At 42.7% G+C, this 27,273-nt stretch overlaps 3 protein-coding genes across 3 annotated transcripts in view; 1 reads left to right on the top strand and 2 right to left on the bottom strand.

Annotated features, from left to right (window-relative positions):
- Positions 1 to 13,455, bottom strand: part of LOC138964995 (lysosome membrane protein 2-like) — a 34,420-nt gene extending 20,965 nt beyond the window's left edge. The window contains exons 1-4 of the mRNA XM_070337120.1: positions 13,292 to 13,455; positions 4,796 to 4,935; positions 3,735 to 3,892; positions 2,676 to 2,817 (exon numbers count right to left, since the gene is read on the bottom strand). Coding sequence (XP_070193221.1) covers positions 2,676 to 2,817; positions 3,735 to 3,892; positions 4,796 to 4,915 — 420 coding nt within the window. The 5' untranslated portion in view covers positions 4,916 to 4,935; positions 13,292 to 13,455. The remainder of the gene's footprint in view (positions 1 to 2,675; positions 2,818 to 3,734; positions 3,893 to 4,795; positions 4,936 to 13,291) is intronic.
- On the bottom strand, positions 4,928 to 5,835 carry LOC138969069 (uncharacterized). Its single transcript, XM_070341808.1, has 2 exons — positions 5,436 to 5,835; positions 4,928 to 4,935 (listed from the first exon to the last, which is right to left on the bottom strand). The coding sequence occupies exons 1-2, from the start codon at positions 5,833 to 5,835 to the stop codon at positions 4,928 to 4,930; spliced, it is 408 nt and encodes a 135-aa protein (XP_070197909.1).
- A 3,250-nt stretch (positions 13,456 to 16,705) lies between the features above and the next one.
- LOC138964968 (uncharacterized) lies at positions 16,706 to 27,273 on the top strand. The gene is made up of 5 exons (XM_070337073.1): positions 16,706 to 16,824; positions 22,064 to 23,116; positions 23,609 to 23,818; positions 24,591 to 24,955; positions 25,708 to 27,273. Exons 2-5 carry the CDS (start codon positions 22,085 to 22,087, stop codon positions 27,107 to 27,109), a joined length of 3,009 nt encoding a protein of 1,002 aa, XP_070193174.1. The 5' UTR covers positions 16,706 to 16,824; positions 22,064 to 22,084; the 3' UTR covers positions 27,110 to 27,273.

Here is a 27,273-nt window from a genome sequence, read left to right as displayed (position 1 = left end):
CCCGAATTTGAAGATTTTTTGGAGATTGTTTTACCTAAAATGACCCCCCCCCAAAGAAGATTGAGCAACTAAATTCACCAACAAGCAAAACACAGACAGAAAACTGACAATCTTGTGTTATTTGGCCTAAAAGTGCCATTCACACTTCTAGGAATACCTGGATTCTTTGTCACTGAATGGCTGACCACGTTCAACAATGTCGCTTCGAGACATTATTTCAAATCTAGAGCCACAAAACACCGGCAGAAAGCATGCTCGCGCGATGCCAGAGGAAGTGCGTGCTCAAGCAAACTGTCAAACCGATTGAGAATTGAACTGAACGGCGCACAAAACGAAAGCTGGGACTGTTTGGGTTTACCGTTTGGGAATAACATGTTTTTGCATTTCGGCGTACACCAAAACGAGTTCCGCGTACTGGAGATGTTATTTCGGCGTAAAGTACGCCAAACGGCTTACAATGCTAGGCCCTGCAAATATAACAAAAACTTAACATTGTGATTGCTTCTGGGTGCAGTGGAAATTTTGTGAAAGTTTTGTTGTTCTTAAAGAAATTCATTTATAAAAAAAAACCACCAGAAAGCTGTTGATTTTTGTTATGTGCCCACATGGAAATGCCCATGCAAAAGCGTGGCCAGATATGAGACGGTGAGCCAAATCGTTTACCATGGACAGAAAAAAAAAGAAGATTATTCCTCCTGATCCTCTCACCTAGGGAGCCTGCCCCTGCATGCACACACACCAATACCCTCACCCCCACACACACCAATACCCTCACCCCCCTACACACACCAATACCCTCACCCCCACACACACACACCAATACCCTCACCCCCACACACACACACCAATACCCTCACCCCCCACACACACACCAATACCCTCACCCCCACACACACACCAATACCCTCACCCCCACACACACCAATACCCTCACCCCCACACCAATACCCTCACCCCCCACACACACACCAATACCCTCACCCCTCCACACACACACCAATACCCTCACCCCCCCACACACACACCAATACCCTCACCCCCCCACACACACCAATACCCTCACCCCCACACACACACACACCAATACCCTCACCCCCACACACACACACCAATACCCTCATCCCCACACACACCAATACCCTTACCCCCCCACACACACACCAATACCCTCACCCCCACACACACACCAATACCCTCACCCCCACCAATACCCTCACCCCCACACACACACCAATACCCTCACCCACACACACACACCAATACCCTCACCCCCCACACACACACTCCCACCTCTTGAAAGGAGACTTCTATTTGTAGAATCGTTTTTGACTTCATCAACAAAGCAATTATATGAATATTTCTTAGCCGCCTCCTGTTTTCTAAAACCACCGATTAAAGACTTTCCCCCTTTTAAGACGTTGATTTTTCAGATGGTCTGTTCAATACCTCTGTAAACTTACTTCAATTTTAAGCCTCCCTCCATTTTAGGATATGATTTTCCCAGATATTTTAAGGTTTGAAAAGGGGGATTCCACAGTACTTGAAGCTGTTCAAGAAACTACATTTTGATCTCTCCATTTAATCAGCCTGTAAGGCCTAAAAAAACAAGAAGAGCAAACGCTCGATCGAGTCACTTTCGCAGTTCTGAATATTATATGAGGCATCAGATGGACAGGAAGAAATTGCTATTCACAACACAATACAGATGTAAATAATTTCATGTAAAGAATAATCCTATAAAGTTTGAATCAAATCCGATGAATAGTTTCAGAGATATGATATTTCAATTTTTTTCCTTCAAGACATACCTGTGACCTTGAAAAAGGTCAAAGGTCACCAAAGCAGACGTCAAAGTGTAGAGGTCACTGGGAGTCACGTTCACATAAAATTTGAGCCCGGTCACTTTTATAGTTTCCGAGAAAAACCCAACGTTAAGTTGTGTGTTGCCGAACAGAAAAGGCTAGTTATCTCCCTTGTTTTTCTGATAACGTTCGTAAAAGGCTACAGATGTAAATACTTTGATGTAAAGAATAATCCTACAAAGTTTCAATCACATCCGATGAACTTTGTCAAAGATATAAAATGTCTAATTTTTCCTTTGACGCTGACCTGTGACCTTGAAAAAGGTCAAAGGTCAACGAAACCATCGTTAAAGTGTAGAGGTCATTGGAGGTCACGACTAAACAAAATATGAGCCGGATCGCTTTGACAGTTTCCGAGAAAAGTCCAACGTTAAGGTGGTGTCTACGGACGGCCGGCCGTCCGGCCGGCCGGACAGACTAACACTGACCGATTACATAGAGTCACTTTTTCTCAAGTGACTCAAAAATAGGTGTGGTTACGGTAACCCGACCTACCCTATTTTTAGGGGCCGACCCTATAACTTTTTATTGCATTTGTCAAAAAAAACCCACAAAAACCAAGAAAACGAGTGCAGAAAACGCAATGAAAGCGAAAGCGCCCGAGTCGCACACTTATTTCCCTGTCAAGTAGGTTTAATTTGTACACATTAGAAAAAAAAGTTTAAAAAAAAAAGTGATTGCCTACCTTCCTACCCTATTTTTTTTGGCTATGTTACCGTAACCACACCTATTTTTTTTTTGGCCTAATAGGAAGAAGGGAGCACAACATTAACAAGAGGTGGTAACGCTGTCTGTCAAACCAACAAGACCTACCAGCACTGGCGGATTGGCTGTGGTGAACATATCTGTGTCAGGCCCTACGGACATATTCCTCATGAAGAAAAATGTCCGCTTTTGTCTGTATGTCACTGTGCCATTGTCGTTGAAAACTATGTCAAACTTCTTTCTCTTCTCCCTGAAAAAAACAACAGACAAAACTCTCTTATCTTTTGTCAGCCAAACAACTGAATTTCTAACAATGCTCAAGTATCTCAAGCAGGAACCCCATTAGCATGAAACAGTTGGTTACAAAAGAAAGCAAGCAAGCCAATTAACAATTATACACATTACACGCGCACATGAAATTGAAGAAAATCTTAAAAAATGCTAAACGAAAATAAGCTAAACAAAGTTGGACTAAACTAGTTTGACTTACTAACCTAAACTAAAGTAAACTTAACTAAACTCAACTGACTTACTAAACCAAACTATAAACTAAACTCAACTGAATTATTCTCAACCAAACCAAACACAAAATGCATGCACACACACACACACACACACACACACACACACACACACACACACACACACACACACACAAATATGCACGCACCCACACACACACACAAACACAGTAAACTGACAGGTAACATAAGACACAACTAGAAATGTATAACAAGTAGCAGAGACCAGAAAATATAAATATAAACACACACACACAAATATGCACGCACCCACCCACACACACACACACACACCTGTAGGTATAAGGTCCCACTTGATACACCACAGGCCTCCCTCCCTGCTTCACCTCATCCCGATTGCTCCACACACACACACACACACACACACACACACACACACACACACACACAAACAAACACGCACACATACACACACACACACATGTAGGTATAAGGTCCCACTTTATACACCACAGGCCTCCCTCCCTGCTTCACCTCATCCCGATTGCTCCACACACACACACATACACACACACACCGGTAGGTATAAGGTCCCACTTTATACACCACAGGCCTCCCTCCTTGCTTCCCCTCGTCCTGATTGCTCCACACACACACACACACACACACACACACACACACACACCTGTAGGTATAAGGTCCCACTTGATACACCACAGGCCTCCCTCCCTGCTTCACCTCGTCCTGATTGCTGAGGTTAAACATGTAGAACTGCATGTAGATTGGAATGGGGGGATCGCTCCAGATGTCCCATAGCTCACTGGAGTTGGATATCACAACTTTCTGAAAGCATTAAGACACTACATAGTGGAACCCCCGTTTTAAGACCCCACAATTGAAGACTTCCTTATAAGGCCCTGGTTTTTCAGACTGTTTGTTGATAACCTGTGTTTAATGTACCCCCATTTTAAGACTCCCTCCTTTCTAAGACCTGATTTCCTCTGGTTATTGGAGGTCTTTAAAGGGGGGTTCCACTGTACAAGGTTACAGCTTTCTGAAATCATTAAGATACTACATGGTTAAAACGTTCTGAAAACATCAGTATGACACTAAGTTCTCTTGCCAAAGAATACAACAGAACAGGCATGCACCCCCATATGCTCACACACAGAAGCACCGAAGGTGTAGTCAAGACTAGCTAGCGAACTGTAAAATTGGCATTTAGTTCTGTCTGTTTAAAACAATTTTTTTTTTATCAAATTGAACAAAACAACTTCATGAAGAACACTAGAAAACGTCTTCTTAATACCATCTTTACCTGTGAGCAGCATCCTGAACCATAAATTAAATTAATTTTACTTTGCTCTGTTTTGTTTGCTTGTTTGTGTGCATGTGTGTGTGTGTGTGTGTGTGTGTGTGTGTGCGAGTGTGTGAGTGTGAGTGTGTGTGTGTGTGTGTGTGTGTGTGCGTGCGTGCGTGCGTGCATGGTTGTACTTGTGCAAGTGCTTGCTTCTGAGTTTATTTGATTGTTTGTTTTCTTTGCTTGTTTGTGTGCATGAGTGTGTGCGTGTGTGTGAGCGTGCGTGCCCCGGGTGTGTGCGTGGTTGTACTTGTGCAAGTGCTTGCTTCTGAGTTTATTTGATTGTTTTTTGTGTTTTTTGTTTTGTTTTTAGTAAAACTGCCACTCTAAAAAACACTTGACATATTGAATTAAAATCTTTAAATCTGAATCAAATGTTGGCTCACTTCTTTGATCTGGTCTCTGATCACCATATCGACAACAGGGATCATGATACCACCTGTAGCCAGCAGCACCACACCACCACAGAACATCACACATAGCCGCTTCCTTGACATCCCACCCATCCTCCACTGCTGCTAGGATGCTGAAAGACACAGACAGTATCAATCAATAATCAATAAGAAGCTTATATCGCGCGTATCCCGTGGGTACAGTTCTAAGCGCTTGTCGAAGAGTTGTCAACACAGGACTAACAGAAAAAAATAACATCTACAGACGGACATAAACCCTATCACACACTAGCAGACCCTAATAAACAACAAACAACTTTTCAACAACAATGTACACATCAATAGCTAGGTCCAAACAAAATAATATTAAGCACACACAAAACACCTCTCACAGAGCACAACACAAGGATGTCATTTGGGGCACAACACATCGCGTTGAACATGAAAGTCACAGCCAGCTACGGGAAGAACTGAGTCTTCAACCTACTCTTGAATGCGTCAAGAGAGGGGCTCTGGCGAAGCTCAAGCGGCAGGGAGTTCCAGACGGAGGGGCCCGCGGAGGGGAATGCACGCTGACCAGCAGATGCGAGTTTTGAGCGAGGGATGTGAAGGCGGAGTGGGTCAGCAGCAGAACGAAGGGGACGGTCGGAGGGCTGGGCGTACAGGTCCAGGGAGGATTGAAGGTACTCAGGAGCCGAGTCGTTGAGACACTTGTAGACCAGAGTGGACAGTTTGTAGGAGATTCGGGTGTTGACAGGGAGCCAGTGCAAGGAACGAAGTAGGGGGTTGATGTGATCTCGCTTCCTCTTCTTCAACACCAGCCTGGCAGCAGCGTTCTGGACTCGTAGGCCATGAATGGATGAGGCGGGGAGGCCAGCCAGAAAGGAGTTGCAGTACATGTAGTCCAGTCGACTTAAGATGAGGGAGACGACCAGTTTCACACAGGCATCAGGGGTGAGGTAGCGACAGATGGAGGCGATGCGTTGTAGGTGGAAAAAGCAGGTCTTGATGATGAAGGAGATGTGTGTCTGCATGGAGAGAGTGGAGTCAAGAAAGACGCCAAGGCTCTTGACAGCAGGGGAGAATGGAACAGTGGTGTCATCCAGCTGGAGGTCGGTCACAGTGAGGGAAGCAATCTTCTGTCGTGTTCCAACGAGAAGGGCCTCCGTCTTCTCACTGTTCAGCTTCAACTTGTTCTCAGTCATCCAGTTCTTGATGTCAGTGAAACAACTGGAGATGGATCCAAGGAGATGGTCAACGTCCTCCGGCTTGGCGCTGTTCTGGAGCTGCGTGTCATCGGCAAAGGAGTTGTAGTTCAAGCCGTGGCGTTCGATGACCAGGGAGAGGGGTTGGGTGTACAGGGTGAAAAGGACAGGGCCTAGGACAGACCCTTGTGGGACGCCGAAGCGAACAGGGACAGGCTGAGAAGAGAACGAATCAGTGGTGACAGTCTGAGAGCGGTTCTGGAGGTAGTTCCGGAACCAAGAGAGGGCGGTGTCGTGAATGCCGAACATGGAACTGAGGCGATCGACGAGTAGCTGGTGGTCGATCAGTACAACAATTATCAATCAATCAATATGAGGCTTATATCGCGCGTATTCCGTGGGTACAGTTCTAAGCGCAGGGATTTTTTTTTTTTTTAAATTATGACAACAATTATGACACCCTTCGAGACCATCAAAACAATGCTGCTATAAAAAAAACATGCCGGGAGGTCTGGGTGGCCGAGTGGTAACGCACTTGCGCTCGGAAGCGAGAGGTTGCGAGTTCGACCCTGGGTCAGGGCGTTAGCAATTTTCTCCCCCCTTTCCTAACCTAGGTGGTGGGTTCAAGTGCTAGTCTTTCGGATGAGACGAAAAACCGAGGTCCCTTCGTGTACACTACACTGGGGTGTGCACGTTAAAGATCCCACGATTGACAAAAGGGTCTTTCTTGGCAAAATTGTATTGGCATAGATAAAAATGTCCACCAAAATACCCGTGTGACTTGGAATAATAGGCCGTGAAAAGTAGGATATGCGCCGAAATGGCTGCAATCTGCTGGCAGATGTGAATGCATGATGTATTGTGTAAAAAAAATTCCATCTCACACGGCATAAATAAATCCCTGCGCCTTGAATATGTGCGCGATATAAATTGCATAAAAAAAAAAATTTAAATAAAAATCCCTGCGCTTAGAACTGTACCCATGGAATACGCGCGATATAAGCCTCATATTGATTGATTGATTGAAAAGAGGAGTTCCACTGTTACACAAAATAACACTAATTTGATATCCATGAAGGGGAGGCATCTCCCATGAAGAACAAATCGACGTCGTCATGGAATTTTGGCGTACGGTAACTCCTTTTATACAGCTTTTCAGTAGAAGGCCAAAACTGATTATTTGTGTCATGAAGTAGTGTTTATATTTGTACCTGGTATGGATAGAAAGATGAAATAATGTTAAATCATGTATTATCCATTGTATCTATATTGAGAAAGATTTACTTTGTCTAAAACACAAAACTTCAAAATCGCCAGTGATCGAGTTACGCCAAAATTCCAGGACGACAACGAAATGTTCGTTTTATTCTTTCTGGTTCTTTTTACAGCCATTTGTCAGTTTGCATTACTTTCTACAAATACACACCAAAATATCAAAATAATTTTTTTCAGTTGTCGTTTTGACTAACACGTTTGTAAGCAATTCAACAAGAATGTACATCTTACGATAAAATGTGCCAACTATACTTACATTCCGATACAATGAAAAGTTGTTGCTTTCCCCCAAAGAACTGGTGGAAAAAGTGTGCAATGTGTAAACTGTGAACTGCACACTATTACCAATTAAGAACTGTCTGTCTCACTCAGCTAGCTGCAAGTCTGAGTTGTACAGGCAGTCATCATATGACTTAATTGCTTTTTTAATCATTCATACTGTAATTCATTATGCAGTCAGGTGATCATGAAAATGAGCACCAGGCAGCTTTATCTTAAACTTTATCTCCAAAATATTCAGCTCTTGCACATGATCATGTGCTAGCTCATTAAAACACAAGCTTTACAATATTCAACCCTTCAACTGCCCCAAGCACAATGTAGCTGAAATAATAAGCACGCTTTAAACAACCGCTTTCTTTCTTTATTTGGTGTTTAACGTCGTTTTCAACCACGAAGGTTATATCGCGACGGGGAAAGGGGGAAGATGTTAAACAACCGCATGATGCTGGCAACTAATTACATGTAACATATTTATCAGGATCCAGATGCTCACCATGCAACCACCTAACCTAGCATAACACAGGACAACAAACAAACAACAATCTGTGTGATCTAAGGATTAATTAATCTGGTAACTTGTGGTTTTATCACTTATTTAACTCAATCTACTTTCATTCACATGGACAATGCATTTATTTGATGCAAAGTTTCATGAAAACAAAATACACACACACACACAAAAAACAAATTTTTTTTGAATAAGAGGAAAACAATTCATGGAGTTGTGAACATGCATCGAGCCATTTCATATAAGCTGGCATTATGTAAACAAAAAATGACAGAAACAGGTTACTCAGACAGGACAGCAAGTTATAGTCACTATGTTACTGTTGTACAAATCTTTAAACAAAACAAATATAACACTGTAAGTCTGACTGGTTTGTGGCTTCATTTTTGGTGCATGTGTTCTGCGCGAACTTAGAATCCGGTTTCATTCTAGAATGGACCGGGTCCAGGTTGGAATTCTAACCCTGCGCAAGTACAGGGGTGCCATTCTAGAATGAAACCCTTGTTGCTGGTCCATTCTAGAATCGGCCGTGCGCAAGGTTGGAATTTGGGTCCAAGTTGGAATAGTCATTTCAGTTAGACTATCACACAGCCAAAGCCACAAATGTGGATTTTCTGTTTGTTTTTGTTTTTTGTGTGTTTGGTTGGGTGTTTTTTTCGGTTTTTTTTACACTTTACTCAAAGACATGGGATTGTGATGTTCTGAAAGTGATTACGATTTTGAGAGACACTCAGCACTGATCGCTACGAACGGAAATTTCCGGACTGACAGTGTTTTGCCGATCTCGCTTGTAACTTTTAATCTTATTCATATACATGAAGTTGGTCTTCTGAATTGTGAAGATAAAGTCTTTAGCTTTGTATCGATATATAATATGACTATATAGTTTGAGCGAGGGAAAGGCTCTTTTTTTTTTTTTTTTTTTTTCTTAACTAGCTTTAACGTTCTATCAGGCATGCGCCTCTTAAGAACGGTGCTGCTTTGACCACACGACTCGCAGCCATAGCAAACCCCTCGTTATGAGCGCCGACCACAACGAAAGCAATTGGCTGCGGTGGGCCCCACGAAAATCGGCAAAGGCGAGGCTAGTTTCTGTAGAAAATCGTCTCTGTTTTCTCCAAAATGACATATCATCCCATAACTGGCGTTTGTATTTCGACATAAGGTCTTGTGGCATCTAATCATCGATTTCATTCTTTCATTTGATTCATTTGTGAACGCTGAGCTTCGAGTATTTATGCTTTTCAGGGAAATTTTTTGAAAATTCTGACTTTCCACAGTTATTACGGAAAATCAAGCTTGTCAATCAAGATGCTGTGAATTGGAATGTCATTACTAATCATTAGTTGACCTCTGGCTCAAGTGGTGTCATCTTGCTACACGGTTGAATTGCAATTCGTCAATCTCTGCCGTCACTGGGCACTGAGAACGTCAGGAGCCTGTATTTTTTTCAAGGGCAATTAGAGGTTATTTGAAAGTATGACATGGTATAATGTTGTGATTTTGGAGAGAAAAATTAATTGACTGTCATTGCAATGAGGCTTGGTCAGAAATAAAGGGTATTCACTGATTTTAAGCTACAATTCAGTTGCTTGGAAATGACAGACCTCCAATCCATTTGTAAATCAAGTGAACTCTCTTCTGAATGATTGGTACTTCCTCTACAAATAAATGTGCACCAGGATATAATTCTTGGAACTTTGTTCTTTTGTGTAGTAGTAATGCAGGGTTGTAGGAGTTTGAAACGTGGGCATACCACAGTTTGGAAGGTAGGGATTCTGATAGATTAAATAAAAACTGTCAAACTTTTAGGCATGGAATTCCCCTTTGAGAGTATTTGTTGTGGTAGTACTACTACTATGAATTGCTTTCAATGTTTTCCCATAATATTATAAAACCAGACAAAAGTTGTTGTTGATTTCTGTTTTTGTTAATGTCAACTTTTTTTTAAACCTGTGACAACAGCTCTATAACTCACTCTGTCCTTCTGTTGGTCTGTCTGTCGGTTAGTCGGTCTGACCGTCTGTCTGTCTGTCTGTCAAAAAACCGGACATTTCCGAGAGGGAGACAGCGCTGACATTGCAAGCGGCCGCAACCGGCTCTCATCACAAAAACAACTGCCCTGCAAACATTACCGCCCTGGTAGTCCCCCTTGCTATGGTCTGCCTTTGTTTATTGCGTACTCAGGAGTGTCAACTTTCTTGACATGACATGACATCGCAAGATCGCCAAAGGATTTTTTTCAGGGGTAGACAAATCAGCCCCATTTTATCAAAGGGAAGGTGCAGGTGGAGATAATTCAAGGGAAGACAACTCTGTCTTACCTACAAACATTACGGCCCCCGGCGACTGGTGAATCCGGTTTCATTCTAGAATGGCACCCCTGTACTTGCGCAGGGTTAGAATTCCAACCTGGACCCGGTCCATTCTAGAATGAAACCGGATTCTAACTTCGCGCAGAACACATGCATTTCAACACTTAAGTAAAATAGCTGTATTTCAGGATGAATCACACCTCTAACAAGTCTATTATCTGCAGGTACATGTATTTGCTGTTTTTATTCTGTATTCAAATGACAAACCTTGCATTCACCTTGTTGTTTACTTAATCACAGCACTGACAGTAATTCTTACAGCTGCAGAAAAGATCCATCATCGAGATTCAGCCAGTATGAGGTACTGTATGCACAATGAAATAATAAGGGCAACCAGATACCTGGTGTGTATATATACTACTTACTATCATCTTATTACTCTGTTGATAATACACATGCTGACACCGGCTCGTGACATTATCAAAAATCAAGGTCACTCAGTTTGATAATCTTCACATTATAGCTGCCGCAAGTATACTGCTGTTAGGATTATCGATCATGATGTAGGATATTCAAGGTCATGATCACTTTATCAGTCTGGCCTTGTATAGTATTTACAATAAATCAAAACTGTCACAGGAATCTAAATTTTACATACCAGGTGTGCGTGTGCCTCTGTGAGTGTGTGCTTGCATGTGTGTGTTTGTGAGTATGCCAAGTCTGTTTTTGTGTGTCCACATGCATTCATGCATGTTTACGTGTGTGTGTCTGCATGTGCCTGTCTGTTTGTCTCTGTCTGAATGTAATTTGTTGGTTTTATTGTCTTGTTCATTTCCATGGGTGCAACCTGGAAAATTCCAAAAACCGGCAAAAGTTGGGGTCCAGCTTTTTTAGTACCGTACTTTCCGGGTTACAAGGCGCTACAGCGCATAAGGCGCACCCCCTTCTTTTTAAACAAAATTGTAATCCAGTCACCCATTGGGCGCAGGGGGCCGATAAGGCGCACCAAAATTAAAAAAGTATACCGGTAACAAACGGTGGAAGAATGAAAAGTGGAAGAATGAAAATCGGGGCACATCAAAGGAAGAATACAGAGTGGAAATATGTGTGCTCTGTGTGTGCGGGGAGATCAAAGGCAGGTCCATTGTGATAGCTGGGTTGCTTTGTTTAGACACTGACCTTCTTCCCAGGGGTCAATGACCCAGTTTTTGCTATGAGAGGTGTTTCCCCTGTCATAGATCTGAGAGAGGAAACACTTCCTGCACCGGGGTCAGTGACCCAGTTTAACCTATGGGGCGGTCTCTTTGATGTCTTGAGAGGAAACTTGGCCAGGGTAATACATATGTACCTAGTAGCTGAAACATGCATTCTCACAAGTTGTTTGACTGGTACTCAGGCGGTCTCTTTGATTTTTTTGATTAGGCGCTTCCTTATACAAGACGCAGGGGTCAACGAGGAAATAAGTCCCGCCTTATGACCCGGAAAGTAGGAAATAGGTATTTAAAATGCCAAAAAAACACTCTCCTGGAACAAAAACATCGGCAGACGATGAAACCAAAAACAAACCGGCTGCCGGCGTGTAGCCGGCAGAGTTGCACCCATGCATTTCACAATGCCCAGAGATTTATTTCTCTTTCTCTTGAGAGGGGAGAAGAGTGGTTGATCTTTTGTTCTGAAACGTACTGTACATATTTCTTACTGTTCAGCCAGTTAAAATTGATGCGCGTCTGTTTTGCACATAAAATTGCTTATAGTTTCATCAATGTGTACGTTCATTTTGTGTACATATATGTGTGTACGTGCATGTGAAACCGGCTTGTCCTTGACTGCATGACGATAGAAAATGTGAGAGATATATCATAAACTACTGTGCTATTCTGCAATGATGATATACAACTTTGCTTTGAATTGTTACCACCAGGGACCTATATTTAGACTTTAGTCTAATATAGGTCTATGTAACCACTTATGCTTCAATGATTACAAATTAAAGGTCCACGGGGAGAGCTAGGATGTGGATCTGTGATCATGCTTAAAACATATATATGTAAAACGCCTTGCTAATTCAAGATCCTCCTGCTGTTTCTGTCAGTGTCATGCATGAGCGAACACTTTATGACATTAATTTTAGTGATTTACAATGTGCTGTGTCTAATTACTCAGACTCATTGTCCAGGGTCACTGGGTGGCTAAATATACCTAGCACGATTTTCATTGTTTTGTTTTTATTCCATACTGTTGTGTTCTACAACACTAATTTACCTGTAACTATACCAAAGTAATCAACGCTGTCTTCTGAGAGGGGGGCGATACTTTACCACGTGCACCGGGAATGGGCTTTTTGGACGCAACGTGCGTGGGAATGGGGAAATTCTTGTAGCGTGCACCGTGCATAGAGGTCCGGCGTGCACCGTGCATGGAGCTTTTTCGTAACGACGCTAACGTGCACCGATCTGCACCGTGCATGGCACTTTTGGCCTCAACGTGTACGTGCACAGACCCCCCCATGGTGACCCTCTTCTGACAGTGCAATCTTGTTTAGTGGCTCTGTCAGTGTCAGCTAAACCTGGCAGCAAAATTCCAAGCCTCGAGTATCACATACAGTACCAACATCTCAGCCATGCACTTCCTCAGCTCTGTTGGGTTTGAAATGTTCTGCTATAGCATATCAGTCCATTTATAGTTGTCCCTATCAACATTGTCCTGAAGGAGTTTACACCGTTCATCATTCATAGTCCATCTCAGTTATTCAGCGCGTTAAAGACCTGTGGACGACATTCGGGATGATTAACATGCAACAAACACGACAAAAACATGAAGAGATTCTGATAGTTACATAGTACACCAAATCTGAAATCAAGTTGGATCAACTTTCATTCCTTTCAGAAACTTGCAACATAAATACCTGCAAGTCTGTTAAAACGTGTCCCTGTTTTGCTAAGATGCATCGCAAGACGAACCAATGTCATTGTATCTTGTGTGGCCATTCAAACGAATATGGACATCATCAACTACACTGAAACCAATGAATGAAGGTAGCCCAAGCACCGTACAGGTGCTCGGTTTCAAGGGGCGTCACTCTGCCTCTTTTACTCACAGAAAGAGTTGTTTTTCTTGCCAGTGGTAGCGTTTCGTTGCCAAGGCAAGGCTCTAAAACGCTCACCGTGTTTAATCAGTGCTGAAACTTTTAGCAGGAATATAACAAGTCTAAGTAGAACATGACACAACAAAAGAAATAACGTTGTTCACAGAAGAAGAGTACTATTCCATCATTCTTTATTATCTTCACTAGCTTTAGTCTTACAACCGTTATTAATCACTTTAAAACACAAACTATTTGCCTTGTTTGAATTAAATTAATTAAATTAAAATCTCCGAAGAGACACAGTCCACCATTAAGTACCAAAAAAGCATTTGATGCAATATGTCTGTCCAGAGACTTCTTCATCGCTGAAATAAAAGTGTGGGGGATGACTGTCATGAACTGCCATGGACAACCATGCAGCTTTCCACATACAGTATGTGTATGAGACTGCGGAAATAATTTTTTTTGTTATTCAGTAAAGAACATAACAAACAAAGTAAACCAATTAGAGACCGGCACGGTTGGCCTAGTGGTAAGGCGTCCGCCCCGTGATCGGGAGGTCGTGGGTTCGAACCCCGGCCGCCGGGTCATACCTAAGACTTTAAAATTGGCAATCTAGTGGCTGCTCCGCCTGGCGTCTGGCATTATGGGGTTAGTGCTAGGACTGGTTGGTCCGGTGTCAGAATAATGTGACTGGGTGAGACATGAAGCCTGTGCTGTGACTTCTGTCTTGTGTGTGGCGCACGTTATATGTCAAAGCAGCACCGCCCTGATATGGCCCTTCGTGGTCGGCTGGGCGTTAAGCAAATAAACAAACAAACAAACTTGAGGAAAGGGCATCATTTCACTTGCACACAATCCAAAGCTCAACAGTCTGGCTGCTTTCTGTGGAGAATCCGGACTTTTTGTGTGTGTGCAAACAAACAAACCAATTAGAGCAAACCTGAGAAAATGGGCTCCAGGGAAGTCAATCATATCTTACCGTCTGCAATTCATAGTGCAGTGGTTGTTTCCCTTGTCAGAGTACTGACTTTTTCAAGATAGGAAAAATCGTACCTGATGCATATTGTGTCAGTCAAGAAAGGGGTACTAAAGTATCACCAAAAGGCGCAGGGTAATTGATTAATGGCGGATTTTTGTGTGCTGCACAGTAAGCCTCCCGTAAACCATCACAGATACTGTTATGCTTTTACACACACAGTACAAACACCCTTTCATTTAAACACTCACCGCTTGAGAACATCCTAGGTGCCCTCCGTAAAGAGCGAGCAATTTTCAAAGAATTTATTTTTGCGTGGTTTATCTTACCCCTGGGCACAGCCCTGGGCCATCGTGAACCCGTGTGATCCAGTCAGTTCCCTTTTTCACAATGTCAGTTGTCGTCAGTTTGTAATTCGCTGTGAGCTTATCTGCAATAGCACGTCAGGCCTATTATGTACTTCTGACTATGCACGAAACAAACGGCTGTGGTTCACAAGAACTCTAGCGATGGCTTTTAACTGTTCAGAGGAACTGACGATAGGCATAAACCGTCGTCTGCTACGAGAACCACGACCTTGCGTGACCCTGCTTCCGGGCTTTTCTTTTTTCAAACTTTCAAAACTTCGAATTGTACTGATCTTGTCTTGATGGAAAAAGAATTCTTTTATGATTTAAGAATGTTTGTGTAACAAGCTGTCAATTTATTATTTAGATTTGAATAGTTAGGTCTAGCGCCAAAACGCACCACGGTGCGATTGTGTGAGGAGACAATCGGCAAAATTAATTCTTTGAAAATTGCTCGCTCTTTACGTAGGGCACCTGGGATGTTCCCGTTCGGTGAGGGTTCAAATGGAAGGGTGTTTGTACTGTGTGTAAAAGCCTGACAGTATCTGTGATGGTTTACGGGAGGCTTACTGTGCCTTTAACCTCTGTCAGGACAGTCAGGGACCTATATTTATGTCTATGGGACAGTGAACCGTCGGTAAGTGTCGGTATATTTATTCGCACTCATGAAAGAAGGACAGTGATTTGGTCAGTACTTTGAGCAGTAGAATATTATTTCTGAAGTCACTGCCAGACTGTAGTTTGTCCCGACCTCATTTACATGACATACACGACATCTTAGATATTGTTCAGTTATGACTGACATGGGTGGGCTCTCTTACGACTGATGTTTAATAACAATAATAATAATAATGGACATTTATTAATCGCCCCTTCTCACAAGAGCTCACGGCGATTCACATATTAATTTCTGCCGTGTGAGATGGAATTTTTTACACAATACATCACGCATTCACATCGGCCAGTAAATCTCAAGCCATTGCGGCGAATATTTACTTTTTACGGCCTGTTATTCCAAGTCACACGGGTATTTGGTGGACAATTTTTGGCTCACGTAAGTGTAGCCTATGCGATCGTAACTTTGTCTGTCTGTGCGTGCGTGCGTATGTGCGTGCGTCTGTGGTAGAAACTCTAACATGATTGACGTCACATTATGACGTAAGAGGGTTAGACGTCACGCGAAGGAAGTACGGAAAGTCTCGGTCATTATTATTTTGAGCGGGCCGAGACTAGTTGGCAGTCGTGTCCCTGTAACTTGTAAGTAGGCTACATGCAGACAGACAGATCTAGATCTAGTGTCTCGCTTTCTTGCACAGTTTCACCTATGCTCTTTCTGTGTCAGTGTGTGTGTGTGTGTGTGTGTGTGTGTGTGTGTGTATGTGTAACGGAGTGATTGAGTTTGTGTTACTGTTTGTCGATTTCTTACGTGAGCCTTGATGGCTTCGCCTCTTGTTATCTATGCCTATGCAATTTTGCCAGGAAAGACCCTTTTGTCAATCGTGGGATCTTTAACGTGCACACCCCAATGTAGTGTACACGAAGGAACCTCGGTTTTTCGTCTCATCCGAAAGACTAGCACTTGAACCAACCACTTAGGTTAGGAAAGGGGGGAGAAAATAGCGGCCTGACCCAGGGTCGAACACGCAACCTCTCGATTCCGAGCGCAAGTGCGTTACCACTCGGCCACCCAGTCTCTGTTTCTATTGATTAGATCGTTTGCTCATGAGTTGCAGTGTCAGGCATGGTGAATCTGGACCTAGTTTCAAGTACGTGTACGGGTGATGTCATATCTACAAGTGCACGTCCTGACAACACTATTACTGGAACTGGACCTCTGCGTTCAGGCATCGTGCGATATTTTGGATAATTTGGGCAACCATACAAATGATAGTGACGCAAATCACAATCTTGGCCAATCATAACGCTTGTCTCTTTCTCTCAGACGATGACTCGTGGTACTCCAAAGCCCACAACGCTCTTGTAGTAAACTTTGTGGAATTGACTTGTTGTCTGTTCTTATTTTCCAGGTAAGCTTGAATACACTGCAAAATGTGAATTTCTTCATTGTTTTATGATGCTTTTAAAGTTTTATTTAAGCATGCTTCCAAAATAAAGTACATTTCATTTTGCTCTTCACACAGAATCAAAGATGGCGGCGCTCTGGCCTAAAAGCTCTACGATTCTTCTAGTTCTATTCCATGCAACCCATACCTTTTGCGTTTTGCTTCTTGCATGAAAAAAGTAGACTACCCCCTACTTTTAATTGCACTTTAGGAATAAGAGCACTAAGTTGGTTCTTTGCATATTTGTTAACAGAAAAATAGGTAACTGGGTTCGCTCGTTGCTTATTGTTATTTTGTCCTCCGCTATTTGTGACAGAGGTGGCCTAGCGGTAAGGATTCTGGAGAAGGTGCTTGATCAACACATGATAAGCGTTTTTAATTTTGCTAAGAGGCATACTATACGTGGCGGAGGGCTGACATATTTGCGGTAATGTAAAAGAATAGTTTCCCAAAAAGGAACCTATTGCAAGGTTAGGTACCAAACTTTGCAGAAATAAACAAGTCGCGTAAGGCGAAAATACAACATTTAGTCAAACTCGGTCAAACTAGCATTGCCACATCGCCCAGCGTCAACTGAGGACACAGTGAAAAGGCACTTTTTTTCACTTTGAGTGAAAAATAATTGGCATAATTGATGTTTGTGAGTCACTGTATCAAGTAAAAAAGGAATGAATAAAGAAATGATTCAAAAACAAAGTTTACTGTATGAAATTAATAAAAGATGTGTTTTGGAATATTTTGAGTGTGAAAGTGCGTGTTCGTCTAATTCACTGCCTCTCGCGGCCATTTTCGCGTCACTCTTAGCAGACGACCAGTTCATTTCAAACTGCTCGGAATACCGTAATTTTCATTGGAGGGCTGTGATATTTTGCAACCAATCAGAGAAAGCCTTACATCTTTCCCATACAAAAAAACGCGAACCACCGGAAGCTACATCTCCGTCAGCATGTCGGTGAATATTACTCGTGTGAGTTTCACTAAAATTTGGTCTGAAAACTTCCATCGGCATACACGGTTAAAATGCAGTTTATAAAACATTAACTTCTGTTTCATTTAAGCCAAAAATCAAAAGAATCGAGCGAGAAATGACTTATTCCCAACGATTATGCTGTGCAAAACTGGACCTGAAAAATGCGAAACTCGGTCGATCAAAAGCCTGAAGAGGTTGCGATCTCGGCTCGCTCAAAGCAAAGTGATTTCAAACTAAAATGACCATATCTCGAGAACTACTGCACTGATTAAGTGATTTAAATAAAACAAATTGCTATGTGCTCAGAATGTTAATCTCTTTAAAATGGTGTGTTTCTTGTCATTCAACCATTAATTTCAAAATTTCATGTCATTGCCACAGCAATCGTGTAATTAACTATACACCGATTAACAGTTCCGCGGACATTTTAGATTCGCACATGCGCACATCTTTTTCTACGAGCACTTTTGCTTCTTTTTCCTTTTCCGGTTTCCTGTTTTTGAGAAAATGCGCATCCGCAGATCGTTTTTTCGAGAGTTTTTTCTTCTTCTTCCTGTTCCGGTTGATTTGAGAAAGCGAAGATTCAGTCAGCAGAAAGTGCAATTTTGTAGTCTTCCAGCCCTGAAGTTGCTTTTCAGTGTTCAAAGAAAGAGTGTAAAGGTTCTAAGGATTACATCGGGCACACAAACACGCGATTTTCCTTGTTTCCCCCTTTGATTTGAACGCGTGCGCAGATCGTTTTTTGCGAGTATGTTTGTACGTCTTCCTTTTCCGCTTTCCTTCTTCGTTCCATGTAAACGCCGAAACTGTTAACTGGTGTATTAGCTTTGTCCTCAAATGATGCCCAAAATTTCTCAACTAAAATGACCATATCTCGAGAACTACTGCACCGATTTAAATAAAACAAATTGCTATGTGCTCAGAATTTTGATCTCTTTAAAATGGTGTGTTTGTCATTCAACCATTAATTTCAAAATTTCATGTGTCATTGCTAGTCAAACTCACAGAATGAAACTGAACGCACTGCATTTTTTCCGCAAGACCGTACACTTGTAGCATCGCCTGTCCACCGCTCGTGGCAAAGGCAATGAAATAGACCTGTTCGGTATCTGAGCAGCTCTCGCGAGATATACGCGAGACACGCTCTTTGTTATGCTTTGAACGTCGCGAGAACTTCGAACCTCGGCTTCTCCAGCTCGCGCGCGATCACTGTACCACATGCTTTGCTATGCTCTGAAGTTTGCGAGATCTTACGGGAGCTTAGAATACCGATAAGGTCTATTGACAATCCAGAAAAGCGCGGTAGCGGTTGCGCTGAGGAGGATAGCAAGCTTTTCTGTATCTCTATTCTTTTTAACTTTCTGAGCGTGTTTTTAATCCAAACATATCATATCTATATGTTTTTGGAATCGGGAACGGACAAGGAATAAGATGAAATTGGTTCTAAATCGATTTCGGAAAATTAATTTTAATCATAATTTTCATGTTTAATTTTCAGAGCTTGTTTGTAATCCAAATATAACATATGTATATGTTTTTGGAATCAGAAAATGACGAAGAATAAGAGGAAATTGTTTTTGGATCGTTTAATGAAAAAATAATTTTAATTTCAAGTTTCCGATTTTTAATGACCAAACTCATCAATTATTTTTTAAGCCACCAAGCTGAAATGCAATACCGAAGTCCGGCCTTTGTCGAAGATTGTTTTGCCAAAATTTCAATCAATTTGATTGAAAAATGAGGGTGTGACAGTGCCGCCTCAACTTTTACAAAAAGCCGGATATGACGTCATCAAAGGTATTGATCCAAAAAATGAAAAAACCGTCCAGGGATATCATTCCCAGGAACTCTCATGTAAAATTTCATAAAGATCGGTCCAGTAGTTTAGTCTGAATCGCTCTACACACACAGACAGACACACATACACCACGACCCTCGTCTCGATTCCCCCTCTATGTTAAAACTTGACTAAATGTAAAAACATGTTGGCATGCAGTGATGCACTGGCCATATTGCGGTAGCACTAGCAGATTTACATGGAAAGCTACTCTTGTCCCACATCAAGGAGACACAGCTGGAATGAGTTCCGGCCAATAAAAAGCCAGAAGCAAATAGGTTAAAGAAGACTACAAAAAAACAATTAACAACATTTTTAAAATAAATTGGTTAAAAAGTGAACTTTTTATGTGTCTTGTCATTGGAAACAACCCTCTTTTTGGGGGGAGGGAGGCAAATGCTGAAGTTCCAGATTGCCCTAGTTCTACATGATCATCACTACATGGAGGACTGTTGACAGAAAGACTCAAAGAGTAAAATTTAGGCACTGTTCATTTCTTCCGTTGAATCCAAGTTCAAATTTCCACCTTTTTGCAGTTTTTTTTTGTTTATTAAAAAAACTTTGTTTGTTGAGAAGTTATGCACTTCTTCTAGTTTAAGATGCCAGTTTGTTCACGTGAAACTTAATGTTGTGTCATGCTTTTTCATTTCACATGGTTGTTCTCACATTTTCACATTGATTTTGTACAAGTAGAACACATGAAAGAACTACAAGAAAGACTGTAGAACTATGGCAATTAATTGGAACTGTCGGTTAAAGAATCTGTTTGATCAGAAATACACACACACACTCAGAGAATTCATTTGAATTGTTTCATTGTTAGTAAGACTAAAAGAGTAAATTGAATTTGTTTTTTTTTAAGTCCACAAGTGGATGAAATACTACAAGTTCCCATCACTGTTCTTTGGCTCCATCGACGCCCGTTTTTAACCGCTTGCTTCCCTTTATATTCCTGTGAACAGTACATGTGGTGATTTTTGTCCATATGGTTTATTGTTTTATGTAGGGTGTACATTTATATGTTCTATTCTGTATATGTTCTTTTGTAAAGGGCCTAGAGCCATAGGCTAGGCACTTAAACATGTCCAGTTATTTACTTATTATTGTTAATATTACATGATAAACCGTCCGTAGATCGTCGTTCTCCCGAACTAACTCCTAAGTATTTTTTCGAGAATAGAGGATTTTGGATAGGGAAATCCTTTCATGCAATGACGCCAGCGCCTTTCGGCGATTGGTCAATGCATTTCGTATTAATAATGTCGGTCATACTTGAAATTATCGCTACTTGATATTGCTTTCCAAACTTATACGAAGCGACCGGGAGCGTTGGGTCAGTTATGAACTGAACTCGCCCTGAACAGTGAGATATAGAGAACAGTACACAAATACGAACGGAGAGACTCGGAAACTCGAGTCAGTCGTCGCCACGCTCGAGAACTCAAGTGTAATATTTGAAGTTAAAATCTCCCTCGCCAACAGTGTGACAGAATAGCTCAGTTGGTTGAGCGCCTGATCATGCGCTAGTCCTTACTTTTGTAGTCCCGGGTTCGATCCGCTTTGACGGAAATTTTATTTGTATTTTTTCTGAACTCTTAATTCTTGTATTTGATTCATTTGCTTCATTCCAAACGTTTTGGATGATGTAATGAATGGAAATATCAAAAAGTTGTATAATTATTGAGTACTTCCAGCGGGACAATTTGCACAGAATTTCCCAAAATATTTTTGTTAGTAACCTCGGCTTTGGTGAAAATGTAATGCCCTATAGGTAACACTGCGACCACATGTAATGATGAGAACAAGAAAACGTACAAATCACAAATACGAACGGGGCAGTCAACTAGCTGACAATTGCTCGTTCGATAACCCGTGCACATTGGAAGGTATGGTTGCTGTTCAAGTGTTAGTTTTAACACGTTAAGGCCGAGAGGCGCCGTGGCGGGGTGGTAGTATGTTTGCTCGCAGATCCGGCTGTCTCGAGTTCGAGTCCCATAATGTCTTTTCTATAACATTTTTTAAAACTTTTTCTTCTTTTCTTAACTCTTTATACTTGTATTTTTTTCTTTTTGATTTATCCCAAAGGTTTTGAGTCGTGTATTGAAAATCGAATATAGTGTGTGAGTGCCATTGAACAGCTTTCCCACAATCCCGTATTCTATTTGTAGTACGTGTACAGGATATCCCCAAGGAAAGGTCAAAGGGCATATGTATTATCGTGTGTCGACTGCTGGTAATAGTAGTAAGGTGCTTCTAGTATAATAGGCTTCTGTTAAGTCCTAAAAGGAGAACAGTAACATTTCATTTCATTTTTCACATCATAATTAAAAATGTGGCAATTAACTGACTAATTTCTTTTGTTAAGTATTAATAGCATGTTTACTATTCATCTTCAGGTGCACTGCAGTATTATCAATATGGCTGAAGATGTAGAAGAGAAGAGGACACTGGCCACAGAGGTCAACCTTGAAGAACTGATGGAGGTGGTCACATCTTACAAGTGTCGCTTCTGTGACTTCACCTGCTCTGGTGTACCTGAAATGTCAGAACATTTGCAAAAAACACATGTGGTTGGAAATGCTGTTAAAGCACCTCCTCCAGAACCAGAAGTTGCTGTTGAAGACTCAGAGGGTGAGCTGAAATCCAACAACACCCTAGAACCTGAGCTTGCCTGTGAAGAAGAAGATGAAAATCAGAGTGAGAGTCAGGGAAGCGATGAAGTGCCAGCCTTGTTATCTAACCTTGGGTTGGCGCCAATCGCAGGTCCCGGCAGTCCCAGTCTGGTTGGGCAGCCATCGCTTCCAGACCCCAAAGTTCTGACCAACCAGGTGCGTTCTGTGGCCAAAAATCTGTCAATTATGGCCAGCAGCCCTCAGGACCTTAGTCTCTTTTCCCTGACCTCTGGTGCAGGAACACAGAGTCTGCCCATCACCAGTCTTCAGCTGACCGGTCCTTTGATGACCACATCCACAGCAATAGACACCATTTCTGTTCCTGTTTTGGACACCACCAAAGATCTGGGGACTGGGCCGGCCTCCATTGCACCCATCACCCGGGAGCTGTTCTTGTGTGGTGTGTGTAGCATGGGCTTTATCTCTGTTGATGAGTGCAAATACCACATGGAGAAAGAGCACAACGCCCCGGTAGAGACTGCCAGTGTGTCGGACACTGTTGTTGATAAGTACGAACAGCGGGTCAGCGTTGGCACACAAGCGACAGGAAAGCGGCCCGGTCGAAAGCGCAAGTCAGAAATGCCTCCACCGGTATCTTCCCCACTAGCAAGGAAAGTGAAAGAAGAGGAGGAGGATAACGATGAAGACTGGCTTCCTGGCAGGGGTCTCTCTTCAGGCACAAGGGATGGCAGGCAACGCCGAAAAATCCGCACGCCCAAAGCTTTGAAAGAAGATTATGTCATTGAAAAGAAGCGCAAATACAGAAAGCGGCGGATGGTTGGTTCCATTTTCTTTTTTTCTTGATCTTAGGATTTGTTACATTGTGTGTGTTTTGGAATGTGGTCCTCTAAAGTCTAAAGCTACCTGAATCAGTGAATGTTTTGTGTGTGCATGTGTCTGTGTGTGATTTGAACAATTTCAAACTGCTTTCTTTGTCGCCTGACATTTAAAAATTGAGCTGAGTGGCTACCTGTTAAAATGTTTGATTGAGCGCTCGATTGCTGGCTTACTTGAAGCTTAACATAATAACAATGAAGAGGAAAATTCTTATCTTGATGAATTTAGTTGGTTTGTGGAATTTTTGGTTTTCTGATAGCACTTTCACAGTACTCCGGACAGAAGACATTTTGCAAATGTCTCATAAGCTTGTGTAAAGCAATAACAGGTTGAATTTTATTTTTAGGTATTAGTATCTTTACAGCATTATCCCTTTATTTCTGTATGTTGTTTGACAGAAGTAATGCAGTCTACATAATGTATGTGTTACAGGTGATAAAAGAGAGCTATACGCTGTCTTGCAGCTACCTGGGCTGTTCAACCAAATTCCGCTGCCAGGAATCATTGGACATTCACCTGGACTGCCACAACAAAGAGGATGATGCCTTCACCTGTCCCCACTGTTTCACCATCTTTGATGTTTGGAAGCCCCTGCGTATACATCTGTGGCGCAGTCACAACGTTGACTGTGACATGTTCCAAGTACGTTTTTACTGCCGTCGTATATATTGCAAATACCGTATAAGTCATTATAAAAATTAAAAATAAATTTGTGTGTGCATTTTATGTTGTTTTTGGCTCACGTAAGTGTAGCCTATGCGATGCTAACTTTTGTCTGTCTGTGTGTGCGTGTGTGATAGAAACTTTAACATTTCCGAGTCTATGTAAAGCTCGCATAAGAAGATTACGTCTCGGTCAAAAGTGTTTGACGTGTGTGAAGACGTCACATTATGACGTAAGACGGTTAGACGTCACGCGAAGGAATTACTGAAAGTCTCGGTCATTGTTATTGTGAGCGGGCCGAGACTAGTTAGCAGATCTAATGTCTCGCTTTCTTGCACAGTTTCACCTATGCTTACTGTGTGTGTGTGTATGTGTGACGGAGTGATTGAGTTTGTGTTACTGTTTGTCGATTTCTTACGTGAGCCTTGAAGGCTTCGCCTCTTGTTTTAATGTTTTTTTTATTTGGATTGATCAAAGCATAAGATCTGTTTCTGCATTGTTTAAAACTCAGTATGGCAATGAAGTTTTCTTTATTTGCTACTACTAATTAATTCATTTGGAAATGCTCTTGAATTAGAAATAATTGACACAGGTGCCATGTACAAATTAATGATGGTCTGGTTCTGAAATTTTTGTCACGGCGGTATAATGTATGCTTAACTTACATTGATATGATTGTACTTGTGCAATCGGAAGGTACTTGTGTTTGTAAAAGATGGCCTTGTTCATACTGTTCTGTTCTCTGTTTCAGTGTGATCTGTGTGAATACAAGACGGACACGCTTCATAAGCTTGGAGTTCATAGAGAAATCCACAGCGACAACCGTCCCTACACCTGTGATGTCTGTGGCAAGGGTTTCAAGCAGCTCAGCCAGATGAAAAATCACCAGATCATTCATGCAGAACACCAACGGTCAGGTCGGGACTCATGGTTCTCCAACAAGACGTGCGATGTGTGCAAGCGATCCTTTGCCAACAGCAAGTGCCTGAAGAAGCACGTGGAGGCGGTGCATGGACAGAACAAGCCCTTCAAGTGTCAGTACTGCGGTCACACCACAGCCTGGAAAGCTATGCTGATCCTGCATGAAAGAACCCACACTGGGGAGAAACCCTTCAAGTAAGACTAAGAGAGTGTGTAAAAGAGAAACCTGTCTAGCATGAGAGAGAGAGAGATAGTGAGTGAGTGAGAGTACATGTTTTGATTAGGTGCCAGTTTAGGGGCGGGGATGTAGCTCAGTCGGTAGCGCGCTGGATTTGTATCCAGTTGGCCGCTGTCAGCGTGAGTTCGTCCCCACGTTCGGCGAGAGATTTATTTCTCAGAGTCAACTTTGTGTGCAGACTCAAGTCTCCTCGGTGTCCGAATACCCCCGTGTGTACACGCAAGCACAAGACCAATTGCGCACGAAAAAGATCCTGTAATCCATGTCAGAGTTCGGTGGGTTATAGAAACACGAAAATACCCAGCATGCTTCCTCCGAAAACAGCGTATGGCTGCCTAAATGGCGGGGTAAAAAAACGGTCATACACGTAAAATTCCACTCGTGCAAAAAACACGAGTGTACGTGGGAGTTTCAGCCCACGAACGCAGAAGAAGAAGAAGATTAGGTGCCAGCATAAACATGCCTGTATAAGAATGGAGTGAAAAATTTTGAAATTAACAAAGGGAGGGAGAATTTATGTGTGTTTTGGGGATGTGCAAGGGAAATGGGATACCAGAAAGCACCCTTTTGATAAGATGTAAAGAGCTTGTATAAATGTAAAGGGAAGGTGCAGTTACATGTCTGTACCAGGTTAATTTTGATCCCTGCAGACTCTGCAAGTATTGCACATGTGCCAGTATTTTTAACTGTTGTTTTTTTCCTTTACCAGATGTGATGTGTGCCCTTATGCCACGGGCGACCACAACTCCCTGAGGAGACACAAGATGAGACACACGGGGCAGCGCCAGTACAAGTGCCAGCTGTGTGCTTACACTTGCATCCAGACCATCTCCCTCAAAACACACATGCGCAACAAGCATCCTAACGCACAGGGTGTCGTCTACATGTGCCAGCTGTGCAAGTTCCGCACCATCAACAAGCAGATCTATGACAATCACATGGAGGATCACCGGAATGGTCTCATACCTGAAGCAAAAGATGCAGTCTCCCTTGCCCAGCAGCCCACACTGGCTGCAGCGTCTCAGCAGCCTGCATTGGCTGCAGTCCCTGCACTGCCTGCTGACCAGGTGGTGGGCACCACAGCTCCCGCACCAGAAGGGTCTGTGTTGTATCAGCTGCAGGTCAAGAAGATGTACACAGGGGAGCTGCATGCAAACAAAGAAGACATCGACAAACTCAACACCATTTATGAAGTGGTGCATTGTGGGATGGATGCCAACCAGCTCATCTACTCAGCACTTCACATCGGCAGTCAGAATCAGATAGGGGGTCTGACTTACTCTGCACAGCTTGCCACTGGAATCCAGTGCACCGTTTCTCCTACCGTGCCACCTGGCAAAGCTGTGATGACTTCCTACCTCATCACATTTTGTGCCTTATCAGGTAGTGAGTCTCAGCCAGAGACGAGTGACCAATCCACTATGGTCTATCAGACTTTGACTGAGCAAGGGGTATCGATGGTGGAGGCAGCCAATCAAGATGAGTCTTCCCAGCCAAGCAGCCAAGAGGTGGAGCAGGAGGGTGAGGCAGTGATGTCACTGGCTGAGGTTTCCCAGACTCAGAATGGGGGGCAAGTGTCACACATCTTATACACACAGGTGCCACAAGTGATCGATACCAATGCGACTATTGAAGAGGAACAGACTTTTCATAGTCAGCCCAACGCCAACTTCCAAGTGATGCAGGTAGCTGAGGAAAATATAGCTCCTGCTGACAAAGGTGTAAACAGTGGTGACAAAAGGGTGGTGGTGTCAGAGGCGGGGCATATAGTGGAGGGGATGGAGGGGGTGCTGCTGACAGAGGGTGGGCAAAGCATCGTGGTGATGGAGGGGGGGCAGGTGGTGAAGGGCATGCTGGTCATGGCTGCCCATGACGGAGATCAGACGGAGGTCAACGCTACTGTGGTTGAGGATGAAGGACACCAGAGTGATGTTGGTGGTGTTGGTGATGGCACAGTAGCAGAACTTGAAGAAGAGCGTGGAGATGCTGACAGTGTCAGCGATGGCACCAGCCGGGCTGAAATGGTCTACCAGAAGGACGGGGATGATTATTCAGTGCAGGTCACCTTGTTGGAAGTAACTGATGATGTGGCCGGTGAGGAGCAAAGCTGATTGGTTTGTTGAACTTCCGCTCTGTTCTTTTGTTTAAGGATAGAGACTGTCCTGTTTTGCGGCATTCTTAAGAGACTTGCATTATAGAGCCATCAGTTCAGTGTTCACAGTGTTGAAAAAGTATGCATGGCAAGTTAAAATATGTTTGAATGATTGATGACAAA

Source organism: Littorina saxatilis, linkage group LG1 (genome assembly GCF_037325665.1).
Source record: "Littorina saxatilis isolate snail1 linkage group LG1, US_GU_Lsax_2.0, whole genome shotgun sequence".
NCBI classification, from domain to species: Eukaryota; Metazoa; Mollusca; class Gastropoda; order Littorinimorpha; family Littorinidae; genus Littorina; species Littorina saxatilis.
This window is presented reverse-complemented; position numbering and strand designations above follow the sequence as displayed.

Coding starts and splice junctions, on each gene's coding strand:
- LOC138969069 (XM_070341808.1), bottom strand. CDS start 5,835: ATGCAGACACACATCTCCTTCATCATCAAGACCTGCTTTTTCCACCTA.
- LOC138964968 (XM_070337073.1), top strand. CDS start 22,085: ATGGCTGAAGATGTAGAAGAGAAGAGGACACTGGCCACAGAGGTCAAC. Junction 23,117..23,608: donor AATACAGAAAGCGGCGGATG/GTTGGTTCCATT, acceptor TATGTGTTACAG/GTGATAAAAGAGAGCTATAC. Junction 23,819..24,590: donor TTGACTGTGACATGTTCCAA/GTACGTTTTTAC, acceptor TCTCTGTTTCAG/TGTGATCTGTGTGAATACAA.